A 22306-nucleotide genomic window follows, 5' to 3' on the forward strand; every position below is an offset into this window, starting at 1 on the left:
ATCTATTAAATGCATCACACGGACGTCATTACGAAAACTCGCGGAACAGTTAAACGAGCCCAAATATATTTCTCTAGTTGTCCTTGTCATCCGCAACATATGACTCAATCATACAAGGTCAGATACATGTTAGGAATTGACCTCTTAATAAAAACAATTCATCGATGTAGCATTGATGTAATGAATTACATAATTCGGAAAACTATGATTGTCGTTTTAATAGATCAATAAACGTAGGTACCTATATTATTTGGGTTTTGTTATCTCATGTTTTTGTCTCACCAGATAGAATAGGTAGTACAATTCAAATACAAATAAGTTTTCAAGGTTAAGAGGAAAAATTTACATTTCATGGCAGTTCTATACATTACATTATAACCTTTGTATGTAGGTATGTTAAATTGTTGACATGGGTGATGGGAACTTTGCATAAAGCTGGTACACTAAGAAGTGAGAACTACTGCTCTGATGCCGGATACACAGCCAAATCCAAATAAACTAAGGGACCGTTCAAGTATTACGTAAGCACGATTTCTCTGCTTTTCTTATTTTGGATGACATGGGGGGTAGGGGAGTCTAGATGATGATTGCGTCATCGGTAGTTATTTACTTTTTTACAAAAATGGCAATGGTTAATTTGAATTTAATTTAAATACCAATTTTTTTAATAACTTTGTTATGTTAGTAAGATATAATATTATTGACCTTACTCGATGTTGAATATCGTATCAGTAAAATATAATCTCTATCCTAAATCAATTTTCTTATTTTTCAAATTATAATTATAACGTTATAATTATAATTAAAAAAAAAATACATTAGTTGACAAATGTTTACGTAAGCATGGGGGGAGGGAAGTAAGAGCTTTGCTTACTTTTGCTGACAAGGGGGATGGGGGGGTAAATAATTGTAATGAATCTGCTTACGTAATACTTGAACGTAAAGAAAGAAGTAAAAGGAATTTTAATACTTTTCTTAACAGTCCTTACCCGTAGGTTTCCTTAGGGAAAGGAAAAGTATTAAAAAATAAAATTCCTTTCTTGGTGATTCTCAAAATTATTTAATAGGTACTAGGTATAATTTATGTTATAAATAAATACGGTTTCTTTAAATTATGGCTTGGTATACATACTTAAAACGAAAGAAATGTGTATCATGAATGTGGTTAATCACATTCTCAAATCATTTATGAAGCCGCGAGATATAGCCTCAATGTTTTACTAGATACAAATTATAAAAAAAAACTACGGGATGTTTCATATTTAATTGTTTAGTCGGTAAATCGAAGAAATAAAAATCAAAGGGGAAATAAGTAAATAAAATTTGTAATTTCAAAGCCGCTTTTTATATTAGTTCCCATTATGACATAACTACATGCACTAATTCTATAGTATTGTTAGATTAAATCACATTGCCTGTTACAAAAATACAAAATAAATTAAATAACACAATGATGTTGGGTGGGATACTATTGTAAATGATTTCATTTGTAAAATGATGAATCGGGCGATGCCGTCATGCGTTATATCAATTGGGGACTCGTTGAATAAAAAAATTCCGGAAACTAAGAAGAATTGACAATTACCTTATTTAACCAAATTAGCCTATTAAGAATTAATCGCATTCACTTGTCTTCTCCCTTAGACCTTGCATTTTCTTTGCAAGTACAAATAGAAAACAAACAAAGGGCAGGTCGTTAGTAAAAACTATATAAAACTCAACCATGTGCACACAATGCAATCAAATTAGTATACACACGAGAGTACCTACGATACACGGTCATTGTAAAATATAATACATATGGGATATCATTAACAATAGGAAGTAGTTATATCCGAGATTTAACGACTGTTTTCATTTAAATGTTGTACAATGAAAGATTTAAAAAATAATATTTTAGATAAAGTATTATTTAGAGTGAGATTTTATACTAAAAATCATCACGAATTAGTTATAAATCGCCATGTAATTTACTAATCGACCACAAATGACACACACATAACGGATTACCGCACACAAAGAGGGACTTATCGGATTTGTAATTTCAAATCGATTAACCTGGTATTCGCATCAATATTAAGGAATATTCCTTCGAAAGATAACATTATCGAGTGAAAGAGATTATTCTTATAGCAAATGTATCGATAAGAAGATCGTTCTGTGTTTCAGCAACACAATATGTACATTTATTTTCATTGTGTTTAAATATTTTATTCTTACAAAACGTAACAAGGCATTCAGGGTTTAGACATTATCGGTCTTCAATCTCAATTCCTAAGTGATAAAACCAAATTACGGTACTTTTCCCACAACCTCAGTCACACTATGTGTGCCGGCGCATAGCTGCAAGATCAATTTCAATGACCTGCATAACAATGGTGAACTCACCTTATCTGTCTATTATACATAGCGTGTTCTGCCATGTCAGCGTTCGCTGCGGCGGATAGCAGGGTCGCGTACAAAACGTGCGACTCTTGCGCGGGCGGTGGGGACAGGCACTGCGGTCGCGCTCCTTGGTAGAAAGACACGCGAACCTTCGAACGCTCCGACCTGAAATACCATCACTCTAATAAATCAACGACGCTCTCACCCTTCAGCTGTACATAAATTAAATGCGTAATTTCCAAAATAAAAACAACTTTTAGCACTTCTTACTCCAATGTCGGATGTGTCATTCTATTTGGAAACTTTAAAAGCACTTTCGTGACACTGAGCTCACTGACAGCTTTTATATACGAGATATTTTGCACATTTATTTATTTCAAAGTAAACACAATCGCCACATCAGAAATTACGGTCGCTGAGCATCAGAATGACTACACATTATATACCTGCGTACACATAATATATATCATAAAATTAAAACAATGGTGAGAAAATGGAAATATGTATGTATATACAGATCGCGATATAAGCTATATATCTTTCATCAGTCATTACATAATATAGTTGCAATTAGGTTTATATTCTATTAAACTCTATCTAGTCTCATTAGGCTTTATTACATTCAATTTAGAAACACGATTATGATAGATATTTTGAATAAAGAGATACTTCAAGAACCCTTCTACTAGCTCTTCACATAAAGTTAAATACCATTGTGTCAGGGCCCTTCAAATAATATACTGGAATACTCATGCAGATATAGATAAAACAGTAAGTTTATTTCACAGAACTTAAAACTTGAATTTATTGCCGATGCCAATCATAACATGTAATACAAAATTCTTTACTGTAAACTGCGAGAGTTATAGGCAAACTATCTATAAAATGGAAAATATTAAATATATGAAAGTATTTTGTACAATGCATTCTTTAATGCCTTCAAGATTGTAAATCAGTATAAAACAGTTATGTAACATTCGCTTAGCAATCATACATTAGCATTGTCCGCACAAACTAACATGCATATTAACATTGAAGGTAATTCAATGACAGCCCCAGTTCTTTTATTAGCTGATGACCACGTTACCACCCACATGTTTATTAACTTCAATATAAAACATCTCTTAACCTAATGTGCTTCTGACATAATTTTTATATGTACAGAGTAGTCTGCGACGGAGACCTGAACCACGCTAATATTACTAAATGATCTTTGAGTTTCATCTTTTTCTCTCTTTCGTAGTGTAATTTTAAAGGAAGTGAGACAAAACAGATCAAATTATAAATTAAAATTTAAAAAAAATACTCTTTCTTTTCCAATTTTGAAAATAAATTGTTGGTGTCATTGATTATTTGATAGTATTTTATCAGACATAATTCTTAGACATAATTCTAGAATCACACAATTAATTTTCATTGAAGTTCAAGTGTGCTTGTATCCAATAGTGCCAAAAATAAAAAATGAAATCATTGTAAATTGCATCCAATAAAATGTTCACATTCAAGAAAAGCTAATTATACTTTCAAATCATAAGTTTTACCAACATTTAATTTGGCTCTCATATTATTATTTCTATATTATATCTTTGTTAACTAGGTAGGTATTGAGATAATCACTTCTTTTAGCTACATTTGAAAAGTTTCTATATTTTTCTTTAAATGATTCAAAGATAATTTATAATATTATTTACCTATTTAAAATAGTCTTATTATTTCTGGAAAGGAAAACCTAATTAGTTATGATGTGAAAACATCATTCATGTTCTTGTCCTTCTTCCTAAGATTATGAGCATCACAGATGCCTGAACGATGCATGCTTTACTCTCTTTGAGTTCTTTCTCTAACTGCAAGTACTCTATTAATGATTATAAAATAAAACTTTTACTGCCAATTACCAAAACAGAAAAGCAAAGCTGTAATTATTATTTATATTTCTTAAAAATACATGTTAGATACTAAACTAAATCAACCAAATATATTTTTGCCATAAATTCATAATTGTTTTTGGATAATTTCTTGCTTAGTTTTCTTGATTGTCATTGTTTATCGTTATAGCCTTATAAATGCATGTAAGATTTGGCATAAAAATGGAAATGACGTTAAGCGCCGCGGCCTTGCACCGGGCTACCGCGCAGGGCGGGTCCTCATTTTTAGGGTTACGATCGGTGATAGTGAATTTATAAATAGCGCTTAATCATTCGCCATTATATATTTATTTGGTGTACATGGCTAATAATGACCTTGTAATACAGACATCAAGATGGAACTGAATGCTGTTTTATGTTTATAAATCAGTTATCATGACGTCATGTTCGAGCTCCCAACACAAAAGTCACAAGGCGAAACATGAATAAATTGAACACGCCCGGTTTATGACAACAATAATTACAAATCAAAATATAATTATAGTAGGTACTAACTTGTTCTTAATTAATTTTAAGTTTCCAGATTATTTTTGTTGGTGAATACCCATTGCGCAGCACATAAATGACGTGAACTATGTCAAAAATCTACGTACCTTTATAGTAAAAACACTTGCTAATTACAACCGGTAGTCACTTTACGTAAAAGTGCGCGTAATCTTTTTCACTATTTCACTATATTTTATAGAAACTCAAACAAATCGAACACATCAGCGCTACTGCGACTTCAGACCTATAGAGCTGGAATCGTCCGTTGGCGCCGGGCGCGTCTCAACTCTCGACTCGGCACTCGACAGTGTTTCACTTTGTTCAAAACATCGATCTCGGATGCTAGAAGCGGTCGCGCGCGGTCCGTGGCGAATGAACCAAAACGAATCTCGCTGCTGAACGAAAATGCGCAGCACTGTGCGCTTGTCATTTCGTTTTTACTTCATTCGTGAATCGTGATATTTCAATCGCTAGGAACTGTTCACGATCACGAATTTTAAACTTATGTTAAATTTAAACTTTAATAAAATAGTTATATTCATAATCCGCAAAGTAGACTCGATAATAACACGTATCCATACTAATATTATAAATGCGAAAGTAACTCTGTCTGTCTGTCTGTTACTCAATCACGCCTTAACTACTGAATCAATTTGCATGAAATTTGTTTTTAATAAAAATTGGTATTTGAATTTGCAATTTTTTATTTATTTACGTAGGCCTAAAGAACACGAGTCAGGTAGGTAATCGTTGTAATTATAACGATGGAATCAATGAAACATTAATATGTAGTTTCAAAAATATAATTAAATGTCTTCTATTTTATTTTTATTTTTGAAGTGAAAACTTCTTTAGCGGCGCGGCGTTGGGTATAAAATCTTAAACTCGCGTCAGGACACGTGGCCTGATCGAAAAAGCGGACGGATGTTTTTTTTTTAAAGTGAAACTTTTATTACATCGTCTCAAACTTTTTGGTCTGTGTAGCGCATGTCGCGTACGCTGCCGAGTAGGTATCTACTCGGCAGCCGACCGTCACGCGACATGCGCTACACAAAGCAGTGTTCGGAACCGTTCGAACAGTTTCACTTTTAACGTGGTTTCATAAAACCACACAACATTTTTTTTAACAAGGAGTACCTATACATATATATATATATATATATCTAGGGGAACCAAGTTTTAGATTATTAGATTAGACCTCTAGCGTCATCAAAATTTAATTTAAAATTACAGGTCTCATACAAACTCCCATCCCCTAGTTTTGATTAAATATTTACGATTTATAGGATGTCTGTGGACGTATACCTAATATTGCGTTATCAGGGTTATTACCAAGGTTATTACAGATAGGTTCGTTCCACAGATCACAGAAACTGTTCGTTCCCTGTTCCCGAATGAAATTCATACTAGGTAGCTATGTTAAGTACCTATCTGTAACGTACTCGACACTGGAAATTGTTATAATATCTTGCCATCAAGAAAGAAAGAAAGAAAAAAAGTTATCTCTACACATTAGCTACCTAAGTAGGTAGGTACCTATAAAGTCTAATAATTTTATGTTCCTTAAAAAAACCTTATCTAAAAGACTAGGTACTAGGACGAAACCAAATACCTTTCAATGCAACATTTACCTACAACTTGGAGCCTGAAGAAAAGATGAATTTAAAGAGAATGGCATGTAAACGCACTCAAGTCTGACAGGACAATACCTAGGTATCTATACCTACGTGCTTAATGATAATATGTATTGTCATGATTGAATGTGTGCTGCACAATCACGCAAGAACGGCTGAAGCGATTTTGATGAAGTTACACATATAGGCTAGTTTATATGCAGATTTAACATAAACAGAATTAAAAACTTTCCTTCAAGGGAAGTAAACTTAATAATGCTTAAAATACATTTTCTTATAATAATTTCTATCATTAAAATTTCTAGGGAATGAATATATTATGGAATTAAATTATTTATTATGAAATCGTAAAGAATAATCCAAGCCTACTTAAATAATAACGATCCATAAGTTACATGCTTCAACACAAAATTCCAAGAAATCTATCGGAGGAATTATAACAAGTTAATTATTGTTGATAAGTACAAGTTAATAGATAATCGTAGATACAAATAAGTTTGTTTTTGGTCTAAAAACTAACTGTACTAGAATAGTAGAGACGAAGGCTTAGTAATAACCGTGAACTTGATCTTGATAGCTGCCAGAAATCTTGAACTCGTCACGTGTTGGTTTATAAATAACACGGAAAAAATGTTAGTTTCTCGTGAATTACGGTATCGCGAAATCTGCTACGTTTTAAGCAAACGATTTAACCGTGTTTTAGAGACATTATGATTTATGTGCATTATAAAATAATTTGGAAAATCCAAAAGTGCACGCCTCATAATTTTTTTTAAATAAATATTTATTAATTATTATTTTTGTTTATTTAATAACAATTAAACCACATCGAATCAGACCCTGAAAAATGAAAGGGTTCTATTCCTGAGCATACTCAAGCGTAAGAGAAAAAAAAAGACTCGATTAGTAAAGTATTTCGGTCGCTATCGTGTTAACAAGAAAAAGGATCCGCACATACAGACACACGGACGTCCAAGACAGAACTTTTTTAAACTGTTTTTTAACTAGTTTAAATAATAAAAATGACATCAAAAATATCATGAACGTTAAAAATAGTGTTTTTTCTTAATATGTGTGTGTATGTATTATCTTACAAGTGCAATGTATGATACATAAAGACATTTTAAGTTTGAAAAATCAGATGTTTTGCGCGAAGTGACAGTAGTACCCACCTCAACGCTTCGCTTATGAGGCGTGCAATATATAATATTTAAAGTTGTATGACAAACAAAACTGTACTACGGCTTAATTAGGTTATGTAGGTAGTTCATACTTTAAAAAACTCAGTATGTAAAATGCTTTTAACATGTGCTTTTTTATGAGAATCAATCTAACATTTTACTTTCGTAATGCCTGACATAAAAATAGTCAGTTATCTCAATTAATTTAATAGGTACAATAAGTCTAAAGGTAGGCACTGTACCTATTGGAGTAGAGTAGTTATAGGCTATAGCCTTGTTATGAACGACCAATTTGTAACAATCATAGGTCTGTGTTTATATATCTTCTAATATACCTAATATGTTCTACCGTTCATATAAAGGATAGACTTATATAATCTTTTAAATGAATAACAATGCGGGGAAAGACAAAATTTTGCATATAAATAATATATACATAAACTACAAATCTGCAGGTAGGTATATATACCGGTCACACATTCATGGGACAATACCGTACAGTTGGGTTTTTTTCGTAAGTTTTGTGTTCACCGCTCACTAGTTCACTTGTAAAACTACTGAACGTATATTACTTGCTCTGTGCTACTGACATATTATCTCGATGTAATAAATCCATAAAAATAATTAAAAGCAAAAAAGCTTAACTAAAAATCTAAAAATATGTATCTGTAACATTTTTATCACCCATACAATCGCCCATGCGATAAACAGATGAATAAAACATACTCATTAAAATAATAAAACGTACTCGTCTTCAACGGGCGTATAGAGGAACGCAGTCTCTTGTACTTTAGGCGGGGGACTGCTCTCCGGCTCCTCTTGCAGAGGACTTTCGTAGATTAGAGTCTCCACCATTGATCCTTTGGAACTGCCAAAAGATACCCTGCGAACAAGTCTAAAATAAAAATCACAGTATATAAAAATAAGCACAAAGATAGGTAGACCACGCCAAGTATTAAAAACCATCTGTCATTTTAGGACCGTTGCTTTGGTTTAAAAAGTTTCGGATTTCACTAAGATTGTTGTAATTCAATATTAATGATTAAAACTGCAGACATTCACATCAAAATAAATCGATAGTTTTAACCTTTGTCATATCTTTATCAAACAAAGGACGCGGATTTTTTCGAATTATTTGCCTACCGTACTTTTAAATTTAATCCTATCCTGTTATCCATACTGATGGTTATTGAAGCCGACTGTATGGTTCTAGTGTGGTTCTTGTGGTGGTTCTAGTCCATCAACTACCGTTAAAACATTTCATAATGATAATAGACTACAGGCCCGTGTTGAAAAAATTATGGGTCATTTGACCCACCAGGTGACCTATCTAGAACGATATAAGAGCATAAAATAATAAGATTCAGCACTATGACGTCACTTGTAAGCTGTCCACCTGAGTGCAGATGAGAATTCGAAGGTTCAGGTAGAGATTTCTCCCCTTGTCTCCATGATTTTTGTACGGCGTTGCGGAATAATTGATTAAAAGTAGTATAGAAATAGTATGACACAGATGCCGTACAAAATCAAATGACCAAATTTACCCCGGCAACTGTCGAAAAATAAAAATAAATTCCGACTTTGTGGACCACCATTTTTGTACAGCATCTGTGTCATACTATTTCTATACTGCTTTTAAGCCATTATTCCGCAACGCCGTACAAAAATCATGGAGACAAGGGGAGAAAATCTCTACCTGAACTTTCGAATTCTCATCTGCACTCAGGTGGACAGCTTACGAGTGACGTCATAGTGCTGAATCTTATTATTTTATGCTCTTATATCATTCTAGATAGGTCAGGTGGTGGGTCAAATGACCCATAATTTTTTCAACATGGGCCTGTAGTCTATAAGCGTCATGATGGCTGTATAGCGTGATTGCATGTGTACTTTTTGCAACAAAGTCGATCGATGCGTTTCTATATCTGTAGGTTAAAGGACAATTACAATTCACTGTCAATGTCGCGTCCATATAGTGTTTTAATTTGAAGTGAAATAATAAGGTATCGTTTTATTTATATTTTATTCGTGGGAATATATTATTTTAGGAATTAGATCGATTTTACCTTTTTTACCTTTGTATAAACTATAAATCAATCTTGAAAGTAAAACGACCACGTTCATGTGGTAGAGTGGAGCAATGGTGCAAATAGAGATACTGTCACCTAAATTTTAATAAAATTATTGTGCCACAAAATCATTATCAAAAGTAATAATCTATTCTCGTCAATAACAACGTAAACTAAGTAACAAATGCATCATTCTTATTTGTTGAATCGCAGTTGAATGGACTTTCTAATCGACCCACTTGTAGCTTTTTAAGGTAGAGCATGCTCCTAAACTCGTGCTCTTATTGTATTTCCGATTCGGTAAGAATCTGCTTAATGTTCTTTGTTGGGCTTGGCACACTCCACTTCCAACGCTAGTTCTATTAGAGCTAGCGCGCACGAGCAACTTTGTCTCCGCAACTATTTTGTCTCTCCCGTCAATTTGTATGGGGAGTTGCGTCGCTACGTGCGCGCACCTTCATACTAGCTCATGGGAGGAGAGACAAAATAGTTGCGGAGACAAAATAGTTGCGGAGACAAAGTTGCTCGTGCGTGCACTGTCTTAGTAAGATAAATGACACTTTTAAGAATCTCAACACTGTATTCTCAAAACTGCTCTATGAAATTTTTGCACAGTGGTCAGTGTTTCAGGTTTTGCATCAAAATTGTACTACATAATTCATTTTCTCAGCGCGCTAAAAAGTAGGTATTTACTACCACAGGTGGTAGGTTTTTACTACTAGTAAGTGCTACTTATAGTCAGCCATCTTAAATTAATTTTACAAATTCCATGAAAATTGTATTGTATTGAAGGCATATGTTATGTTAATTAATATAAGTTTTATATTAGTTGAAAGTAAATATTTTACTAAATTTCTTTAAATTTAGAAAATGGCGAAAGAGCTAGGCGAAGTGAAATATGATCCCAACACGGAGGCGTTCCAGATGCGAGCCCAATGGAAAAAGGTTGATATATGTCGCAAGCAGTGGTTCGACCGATGGAGCTGGCTCCTAGACGAGCGAAAGTTTGTGCAATATTGCTATACCTACTAGTGCTAGGCAATAAGTATATCCTCTTTATTATCACAAACTTACCTACTATTGGCCAATGCAATCTCGCTTTGTTTGTTTCACTTTCATTGCCTAAGCAACCGATTTTAAAGCAATAATGGCGTGTACGATGATTGATAGAACATAATATTTGGAAGTAACATTATGTAACATACATTACCTTGATAGAATTAACCTAATAAATTATCCCGTTAATATTTAGTTATTTACTATTCATTGTATTTACACATAACAGCTAACAGCTTCCAGAAACGTTATGCAACACATCTATAGGTCATGCAGGTTTTATAGACGTTATAAAACTTAAGAACTTAAAAAGCGAATAGGTAGCGTACCTATTCGTTTCGTAACAAAAAGTAAAAACAAGTCCAGTTACCTACCTAACATGCTATCTATAGATACTAATATTATAAAGCTGAAGAGTTTGTTTGTTTGAACGCGCTAGTCTCGGGAACTACTGGTCCGATTTGAAAAATTCTTTCGGTGTTGGATAGCTCATTTATCGAGGAAGGCTATAGGCTATATATATATATATCATCATGCTACGAACAACAGGAGTGGAGCCACGGGGTGAAACCGCGCGGAGCAGCTAGTACTTTTATAAAATTAAAAGCACTAAGATTTGTTCTGAAAGTTTATTATATTTTCCTATCAATTGTTCCACATTAAATGTAATGATATTACAAATTATAATTAATATTATTAAATCTCTCCGGCTCTTCTTTCATATAAATGTAGGCATTATTGTATACCTAGCCTTGTCACGTACCTTCCTAACCATTTTGTACCGTTTAATCCTAGTAAATTACATTACTAGTTATTGAATAAGTCTTCTTTACATTGAGTTGCAGCGGTTTATCGCATTGCCGGAGCTCCATCAAAGTAGAAACATTCACCACGGATATTAAATTAATCACAAACAACGAATTTAATGTACCCACGACCTGTGTTGTAGTTTGCATAACGTTTTGACCACGAAATACGAACATTGCTATAAATATACATACATAGTTCGAAAGTCTATTTGAATCGGATTATAGATTTTACGTGTAATCGGAATAACGATGCATCTCTACTGGGAAACGTCGGAACTCGGAGAAAATAAGGGGACAAATGGAAGCTATAATTTTGAAGTCATGAATCACTATTTAAACAACAATGTGTCTTGGTGTTTATATGGAATCATATACGCTTCATATTCGCATGTATTTATAATTTCAGACAAGCATTACAGGAATCGGATGCCATTCGGCAGGAGGCCGCCGACGCTCTACCACATGTGATGGCCAAAGCTGAAACTACAAAGTCATTAAAACCTGTACCTATCACATCAACTGGCGTTATCGGATGGCTCGCTGCCAAGTTTGTAATCACTTTTTGCTTAATCAAATATCGCTCTGAATTAAATTCAAATTCCATAGCTTTAAATTTATCTGCGTGCAATGTTTTAATTAGGTTATGACTTCTACTAAAATTTTCTTGATATATATTGGTCGTAATGTAAAAATTATAATCGTATCTGGTTCCTGCTAGTAAATTACTAAATGCGTGATTGCTTCATATTACTTCAGGGAAACAATTCCAGTAGCATTTGCTTGAAAGTAGGTATTCATGCAGGGCTAGCATGAATACCTACTTTCAAGTCATCGCATCATTCTAAAAGACTGGATTTAAATAGGTTCTAATTATCCAAGTTATCAATACATCACTATTCAAGAATACTTCATAAAGTACTTTAATCATGATATAAAATGTACGTTACGTATCTCATCCATCGCATCGTTTATCTCTCGTTTGAAGGGTAGCATCATAATATATGTACTTATTATCTAGATAGCAATGGAGAAAGCATCTCATTAAAAACTCACTTCAGAAAGTGGTTATAAAATAATATTAACATTTAATAAACGAATACCGTCTGGGAGCGCATTTTCATATCATATTCTTTGTTTATAAACATTTATACTTGTTTATACAGTATTCATAATATAGTTATATCTTCTCTTATATATAAAAATGAATCGCAAAATGTGTTGGTAAGCGCATAACTCGAGAACGGCTGAACCGATTTCGATAATTCTTTTTTTATTATATTCCTTGAAGTACGAGGATGGTTCTTATGTAGAGAAAACGTAAACATGTACCACGGGCGAAGCCGGGGCGGACCGCTAGTTTTATATATTTCTATTGTTTTAAAAACATTTATTATATCCGCAGACCAGATTGTCAATTAGAAATTTACACTTCCTGGATCGCCAAGATACCGATTCGACTCCCAGACACGTGGGATGACAAGAACTACCTCGGCTAGAATTATTAAACCGTTTCATATTACGACATTGATATTATAATATCTTAATTTACTGTTTCCTTTTTGAAATAAATATATATTTATTAGCGCCCGCTCTATAATGTCAATTTACAAGGTTTTGATTGAAATTTATTTTATGATATTATGGTAAATATAAATAAAAAATCTTAATATGTACATATAATATGCATTATGCATTATAATGATTAAATTCTTTTAATAAACACTACTTTGAATTCCTAGATGATATGCAATTAAATTGTAATGTGATTTATGTGCTGTACTAATTTAAATTTTAAACCTCTTTTTTCATCCTGAATGTAAATAGATCGTTGATGTGCGTTCACATTACAAGTTAATGACGTGTTCTACTAGCAAACACAAATGTTTATTGTTTCTTGTAACACCGATGTGTCGATTCAGTTGTTATACATTGTATCTAGCACGAGTTCTCTTTTCTTTTAAACAATGTCTTTGAATGGCTATTTTTTTTTCAAATAACGCTTGGTAATATTTCTATAGGTATCAAATTAGTAACGAGTTAACTGAAAATTAAGTTAACGAAATATTTACATCAATATTTAAAAAAATGAAAATTTTAATTATTTTTTTCAATTATTCTGGATTATGGAGAAAAATAGAGTCAACAGTGCTAGGTGCTAGAGGACCATATATTATATATAAATGTAAATTTATCAAAGCAATATATATTTAATGAAAATGGTATCTTTGTTTTATGTTACATAAAATACTGACCTTTTCAAAGATGTGTGCTTACTGCCATTGCTGAGCAGTTTATGTTTCGGTTTGTCCAACATCCCCGAGGGAGTGGAGGACGATATAGTGAGGTCGCTCGCAAAGGAACTGGAAGAGGATTCCTTCGAAATGTTCGTTCGCACTCGTCTCGCTGTAGACTCTGGACTGCCGGGACTAGCGGCCAGCTCCAGTGCCAGTCGACCCTTACCGGGGACCGGCGGCGGCTTCTCCTCCACAGGCACCATATACGATAACATGCCTGCTCACTATCGCCTTCCCTTTACAACATTTATCCTCTCAAACTAGGTTTGAGCGTAAATATGTACAAAATACTCTCGCTTCGTATTGTCCATATTAGTTTCAGTCACTACACAACGTCAATTATGGGCCAGGATCGATGATATCTTGACGCACACTATCGAAATCTGAAAGTCTGAAAGATAATAAACGTGTTTATACTTTGACTATCAGTATTAAAATGATTTTCGCGTTTGTAAATAGAATTAAATCTGTCATGTATTATCTTTATTGCCCACTACTTATTACATTGCTTTAGGTCAAGGTCCGTGGCGTACCTACGTCCATTAGAATGTTAAGTTCATGTAAATATGGATTTATTTTACTATTACATCGTATGATGTATGATAAACATATAAGAATGTTTACCAAATATTGAATAACAGCATAAGCGTGGTGCTAACTAAATTTGATATTGTATATAAATATCTAGATAAAATATTCGGATGGGAAAATCGAGTCACCGACATCTAAAATTATTGTTTATCTCCGTTGTTTAGCTTCGTTACGCTGCTCTAATTAATGTCTTATAGTAGCTTATAGTGAATACAGACATCGCCGCCCACGATCAAACATTCGATACACGTTGACCTATGACCTAATTTCTAATTAAATATTTACTCATAACATACTTAACACCATACACGGTGTAATCCACGTGTATAGAGAATAAACAAAATAGAACGTACGTATATTGTCAAAAAATGTTATTTAAAATCCACAATTACCTATCTACCCTCTATTCATAAGCAATATATTAGCACAAAATGTATTCTTTAATTGCATACCTAATTTCATGAGCTTATCACAACATTAATCGCGAATAATTATTACATGCAGCGGGTTTTAACTTCGTAATATCAAAGCGAGACTATAAAGTCAATTATAATTTTGAGAAAGACGGCTTAGACATAGGCTATTTAACTCTCAGTCACTGACGCCGCAACGCTCAGAAGATGAAGAAAGTACCTACATACGTAGTGGTTTTCAAAGGTTTCGCATTACATGCAACCTTTGCATTGAAAGAATTATGAGAAATTACTAGACGTAACTACTTTTTGTGGCCATGAAAATTATGAATTAGCAACCTCTATTTAAATGTTTCTTTATTTAAAAACATTATTATAAATATTAAGTTCAAGAGAAAAAACATATATTCGTAAGTTATGTGTTCACTTCAGGAATCCCAACAAATTATTGTACATGCAGCGGACATGCACTATTCGTGTTCATAAATATAGTTCCGTAACAACCTCAAGGTTAAACATTATATAATCAGGCATATTATATTATATACACCTATGTTCAGTATGAGCGTACTGTGTGTTTATTGTTTACATTACCTAAGAAATAAATATTATGATCCTTATACTGCCGTTATATGCGGAGCTTACCTATCTATAGTCCGCAGACACACGTTCACAAAAAAAACAACAAAAAATCTATCCGTGTTTTAAAAAAAGAAAATTGCAAAGTTCCCTCTGCCTTTGATGCAGTAATTAAATTTTCTACAAAAGACTAGAGCAAAGTTTAATAACGACCTAGTTTATATATAAGTTCAATGATGTAGAGAACACTTTTATATGAGTTATATAACTGGCTCTCGGGACATAATATGTAACACGGCCACGAGGGGTAAATTAGCAGTCCTACTGGTGAAGTTATCTGATAGATATAATTATAGGTATACGGTCCCCTTACCAGTGAACTAATTCTCCTGTATAATTAACCCTGTCACGAGGCGATTGATTAGATGGTGGACTAAAGGTGAACTAGTATTTTTCCTAATCATATTTAAAAATCTAAATCGTGCCTGCTTAGGCTCAATATTATTTCTAAAGAAATAAAAAATATCTAAGAACAAAATATGTATATCAATGGAATTACAGTGAGACGTTGAGGTAAACCATAGGTAAACATACGACCCGTTGCATTCCACTTGCATCGGGCTAGAAAAGTAATATTGTAAATTCATCTATCGATTTTCAAGAAACATACCCACGCAATATAAAGGTGCAAAATCCATTTTATTTTTATAATCAATTAATTTCTTATCAACAAAGGTCTACATGCTCGTTAGTTTTACGCGTATTGGCTAGTTATAAAATAGAATTGCATTGAATGCAGCGCAGTTGAATGTTATCACTCTCATGGTATACATGCGGAACCGTTACAAGGCATTGCATGGAAAGTGTTCGATATAGACAGCATCGTGTGGGAATGACAATATAATAGCATTTCTTAGCGGAAAGGTCACTCGCCTGCAGTGAACCTAACGAACTACCTGAACTGTGTAATTAGTCGCATAATGTACTCTCTTTAAATAAGCACTGAAGTCTGAACGTCAGATGGAAGTATTCTGTTCGCGCCATAGAATTGCGAGTGCACTGCACTTGCTTTAATTTATGTTACGCATCATTCAGATGCGTCGATATGATGCTTCAAAAATGAATATCCTCCCTCAATAAAAACTAAGAGAAAAACATGAAACTGCGCAAACTATCAAGGACTTCTAGACTGCGACAGATTCTCTTCACTTGTGTAGAGGTCCTTCTAGATTTCGTCTTTATAAATAGATCTTGCTTCAATGGGAGTGATAATTTTAATTTCAAAGATAATTATTATTAGTACAATGTTGAAACTTTTTACGCAAAGAGTTGAAAATAAATTTTCCGATAAAAGTCATCCTACCGGCCGTTTAAGAAACTTTAAAAACTCTTTTGTAAAGATTTACATAAACGTTTGTATAACAGAAAGTCAAGTTTTATATACCAATTATTATAAAACACAAGAACGGCTTAGCAGATTTCAATGATTTTTGGGTATGTTGTATGCATGTTGTATGTGTCTCCATAAGCGGAGACAAATAACGATAAAAACTGTAAAAGAGTGAAAACTTATATAAAAAGTCTAATAAAAGAAAGAGGTTGTTTGGAATATTCCGAATTAAGATCGTTGGATTTGAGTAACTAGGTTTCTAATCTTAATCTTAAACTTTTAATTAATAAGAGGTAATTTTGTCAACAACTCAATGCTAATATTAAAGGAAATGTTTGGTCTGTTTATTTATTTTAATACCTTCCTCAAATATCTCTTTAGGTATTTAAAACGGCATCGTTAACTCTACAAACACAGTTAAGATAAATCTTGATTGCTTTTAAGAAAGTTGATACATAGTTTAAATAAATGCAATTAGATATAGCATTAAATTATCTTACAGATATAAAAGGAATAGATTAAACAATAAACATGAATAAATTCTCGAAACGCACGATGTTTTAAATTATTCCTAACATGTACGTAATTTTTCATAGAACATGTTAATGTTAATAGCTCCGTAAAATTATAACGCTTAGTACAACTGCAACATCCATTTAGGTCCCACTTTGAAAGATGTTCTAAATACATGCATGGAATGTTATTATAGTCTGGCAATGTTAATTGTTTATGAGGTAAGCTTCCATAGTTATATATGTGACAGGTATTGTTTTGATCACGTTAGAAGGAAGATGCTAAATTTAAATTAAATATTAATTATTGTACAAAATATTACTCCTCTCGATTTATTAATTAACTAGGTTTCCGCCCGCGGCTTCGCCCGCGCAGTCAAATAAAAACCCGCATAGTTCCCGTTCCCGTGGGATTTCCGGGATTGCGTCATTTTCTCGGGATAAAAAGTAGCCTATGTCCTTTCTCGGGTATCAAAATATCTCCATACCAAATTTCATGAAAATTGGTTCAGTAGTTTAGGCGAGATTGAGTAACAGACAGACAGACAGAGTTACTTTCGCATTTATAATATTAGTATGGATATTCAAAACTTTTATTTAAATTTTATACTGAGTATCGCATTATTCGCATTTTATAATTATCATTTAAAAAGCGAAGATAGAGGCTTTCTTAAATAGTTCTTAGCACAAAGTTAATCTTCGAATAGCCAAAAATGGACGCCTTTGTACACTGTAAAAACATTTTAGTTGATACCGGCTATAGCCCAGAAACCATTCTAAATGCTATTATCCATGACCTATATTGAGACGTCCGTGAGAGCCATGAAGGGTCAGCATTTGAAAGGAATATAGAAAAAATTATATGTTATAAGTTATTTGAATGAGACGTTATGATAATTAAATTACACGTAGGTGATGTACGTATAAGTGAGTGGTGACGTACGCATGGACCATTTGAATTGGCTATTGGACAACAATAATTACCTAATAACCGATTACAGAGCGAAAATTGGAGCAAACCAAAGAAATAAAAAAGTTTTAGTGATTTATATCCTAGTTCGTTGAAGCTTCTGTTTAATAGTTCACACAGTTACACAATTTAATTTTACAATGAAATTGAAGTTATGAATAAATCTCTGAAATATAATTTTCCTTATTATGCGGTATATAAGTATATAATAATTTTATTTTTTAACAAAGTAATTAGAAAATTCGTTCCATATTATGAGACCTTCAACTTTCAAGCCAAGAGTGAAGAGGCGGAACGGTGATTATTGATGTATCGCGGTCCCATTACATCAATATTATGACGGAAAAAGACGTTGATGGCTTCATTTTTCTTTGTTTCCGGAGGGTTCATGTGTTTGTATTTCTTTTTATTTCCGTGAACATTCCACATAAGCATAAAAGTTGAAATGTTTTATATACAATTTAATATGTACCTATTTGAATTACGTATAAGTAGATATAGATACTTAGATATTTAGACGATCTAATTCTGTTGTTGATATTGTTAATATATGCACATAGAAGTAGTCATAATAAGATGGATGGATTGCCGCCAACTCTGTATTTATTATTAATACGAATTATAATTGAGTTCTTCTGCATATTTTCTAGACCGTGTCATCTATACAAAACGTCCAAGGAAAAATGTAACTACAATTACCTAATTACCTAATAATTACCTAATAGTAACAGCGTAGCATCATAATTCCGTAATGAGGTTGTACGACATGGTATTTAAAGAACAATATTAAATGATAACAATTATAGTTAATAGCTTACCTGCAGTCCTACACCGTATAATTTATTAAAATCAAATGATGCAAAGAAAATTTTTTTGTTAAAAGTCAAATATACCTACCTACATATTAACTACTAACTAAGCTTCTATAAAATTATATATTATGACTTATTTAAATAACAGAAAATAAAATAAGTTTGCTACATCCAAATTCCAAATGATCAAACATAATATGCAAATGCGACAAGATTCTGTCCTTCACATTTGTACGGTAACAAAGTTTACATTCGAAACTCGATTTTCCGCCGAGGACCGACCCCGTGACTCACTGAAAAGATCACCTTTGTATTTCAGGGTATTCATATTTATGTTTTCTTCTCCTTGATATATCTCGCCCCAGATTTAGGTTGTTTAGATTTTATACATTAATATAATATTTTACTTGATTCATATGAAAATTATCGAAAATATTCTGACACAATAAATTTGGATATTATTTTCAAACTACATATAAAATTGCACAATAAACAACATAGGTATTAAATATTGGGTTGAATTAAGTTCAATAGAATAGCTTTTTATCACGGTAAATTAATAAAGGAAGTTCTCATATAGTTTTCTTCAAACTTCCAATCACCTTGTTAAAGTGCATTGGCAATTTTCATAAACCCTAAAAGAGTTTTAATTTAATTATTGCCTATCACCATTCACCTCCGACAAAATATTTATTTCAGAAATGCATCACTGACGGTGCGCCCAGTTAGCATTATGACATGAACAATGCATAAAACTGCTACCTCACCTATGTTGGTCATCAAGTTCATCACTGTATAAAAATATGTAAGTGGATCGGGCGCACCCAGGTGACGTGGTGGGCACTGGGCAGGGTCTATTGTCGGACTTCCATCGTTTGTTGTATTCACCCGTATGACATCACCTACAAGGACAGAACGCAATGCACTCGGAGCAACTACTATTAATACTTTCTCACAATGATCGAGCAATATTGGAGCGGGGCTCCATAAAAACATTGTCATTCTCTTTTAAATTGCTTTGTTACGCATTTGCCGATGCAATACGCTTTTCTCGATATGTTATGCCAATCTAACTAGGGTGGGTAATCTAGGTGCATACAGTAACACTAAACACTTCGAACTGAAACATTGCTAAAACCAAGATTGACTTATAAGATATTTTAAAATGCAACGTAATAAAATTGAACAAAGTAAAAATTTCCTGTAAGAAATCTAACAACCCTTTATAGAAACTACTAACTAGAATGTATCATGTTCTAAGGAAGTATTATATTGTCGCGAACGATAATTAAATAAAAGAAAGTACAAACTAATGTGCTATCAACTTACAATGAAATTGCTTTGGAATTACCTGCGACATATTGTCCGGTAGGAGTTTACACTTTTAGACTCATTCTCCTATTTTGTATTTTCTATTGTGTCAAATTTGTAGAGTAAGTATGTATATAATAAAGATGAATTAATGGTTACAAAAATCATTCTATTTTATTATAAGAGTAAAATTACCTAGTTTTAACTATAAAAAATTAAAAAGCTTTCTTGTTACAACTAGAGGCATAAAAGTTTTCTTTAAGTTTATTTCCGCTGAAAGTTGAACTTATAGTCCGGAACTTTATATAAAGGTGAAGTTAGAATTCAAGTTTACAATAAAATATTATTAGCAATGTGTTTTATATAATACTAGTGGTCCGCCCCGGCTTCGCCCGTGGTACATATTTCGCAATAAAAGATAGCCTATGTCCTTTCTCGGGTATCAATATATCTCTATACCAAATTTCATGCAAATTGGTTCAGTAGTTTAGGCGTGATTGAGTAACAGACAGACAGACAGAGTTACTTTCGCATTTATAATATTAGTATGGATTTTCTATTTTATAATCAGCTTTTATAACTAGATTTTAAACCGATTGGTATATGATAAAAACCAGATGTAGTGAGTTAAAACTTATAGCATTAGTGGAAAAACTATTCTTTGTTCCGATAGAGTTCATGACATCGATTTTACAAAATTCGTGAATTTATACCTATCGACACAAAAAACCGTGGGCAAAATCACGAATAATATTATGCCAAATTAAGTAGGAACAAAGGTGTTTTCTATGAGTCATAACCAAAACGAAACTCTTGAATTGGTATATTATAGAAATTTGAGTACCAATAATAAATAGCTATTACAGCATTATGCTGTCAGCATACATATTTAATTTCATTTAGTGTTGGTATAATTCTTCTACATTTTGTTTACGCGACAAAATTGGTGTAACCCACTTAGGTACATGACTAATAAAAATGTTGAAATGTATAATTTTATGATATCATTTATTTTTTTAAACAAGTATTATTTCTCTCCTACCCAACCAAATACCTACATAATATGAATAATTGTAACAGTAAATATTTGAATATCTTATATTAAATAGAATATGTTATTTAAAGATAGCCTCGAATAAAGAGCATGGCAACCTTGAACTCATGTACGAAAGCTTACATTTATTGATGCGCCTTTTTATAGCGTGACCAATCGAAAAGATTTGTTACTCTAAATAGAAGGCCTTGTCGCTGTACTTTCATCTGTACGCTTCCGCAATAGATCTTTCACAAACAGGATGATTACGTTTAAACTAGTCTAGTATTTCAAACGGTAACGTAAGAAAATGCAGGCTTCCTGTTTGGAGCCGCGCCGGCCGCGGCGGAGCTAGCCGTGACCTCGCCTAAAATGATTTTTTTTTCTTTTTTCTGTAAAGGTAAGTATTCAAACTTACGCAAAACAAACATATAAATGCACAAAGTACTTAAAATTAATTAGCAGCGGAAAAAAACCCGTTATATAAACCTAAATAATTATTACCTATACTATAATTTTGTAATCTAAGCTTTAATTAAACTCATAAAGGTCAAAAAATATCTCAAGCAAAATTATCACCTAGTAGTTAACTTTTATTATTTGATTAAAAAATATCTACTGCGCACAACTTATTGTATAAAAGCATCCGCCTAAGCATCCGCCATACTCTTCTATAAATCTAGGACCTGCATTTCCCCTATTCCGCGTTACGCTCCTATGATTTTAACTATGACCTATCCACACTTGAGAGTTCACTATAAATTCTCAGACGTTCCCCGCCTGCACCCCTCCGTCACCTGTGTTGCGATCGTGGGGTACAAAAGAATATCACCCCAAAATAAAGGGATGAAGCCTC

General features: G+C 32.9%; 2 protein-coding genes across 3 annotated transcripts in view; one reads left to right on the forward strand and one right to left on the reverse strand.

The window, feature by feature from the left end:
* LOC149491363 (uncharacterized) overlaps positions 1–22306 on the reverse strand; it is a 29367-nt gene that overhangs the window by 5888 nt on the left and 1173 nt on the right. Inside the window, exons 2-4 of one of the 2 annotated variants that reach the window (XM_089698215.1) lie at positions 13798–14222; positions 8360–8494; positions 2389–2550 (exon numbers count right to left, since the gene is read on the reverse strand). In XM_089698215.1, the coding sequence (XP_089554341.1) occupies positions 2389–2550; positions 8360–8494; positions 13798–14054 (554 nt within the window). In that variant the 5' untranslated portion in view covers positions 14055–14222. Of the gene's footprint in view, positions 1–2388; positions 2551–8359; positions 8495–13797; positions 14231–22306 lie in introns of both variants that reach the window. The other variant, XM_089698209.1, reaches the window with a different exon arrangement.
* On the forward strand, positions 10478–13127 carry LOC149491364 (uncharacterized). The gene is made up of 3 exons (XM_089698601.1): positions 10478–10684; positions 11952–12092; positions 12948–13127. The coding sequence occupies exons 1-3, from the start codon at positions 10551–10553 to the stop codon at positions 13039–13041; spliced, it is 369 nt and encodes a 122-aa protein (XP_089554727.1). The 5' UTR covers positions 10478–10550; the 3' UTR covers positions 13042–13127.

Source organism: Colias philodice, chromosome 1 (assembly GCF_061535455.1).
Source record: "Colias philodice isolate Cphi_HAF_F1 chromosome 1, ilColPhil1 Martin Lab GWU primary, whole genome shotgun sequence".
In the NCBI taxonomy this organism is placed as follows: Eukaryota; Metazoa; Arthropoda; class Insecta; order Lepidoptera; family Pieridae; genus Colias; species Colias philodice.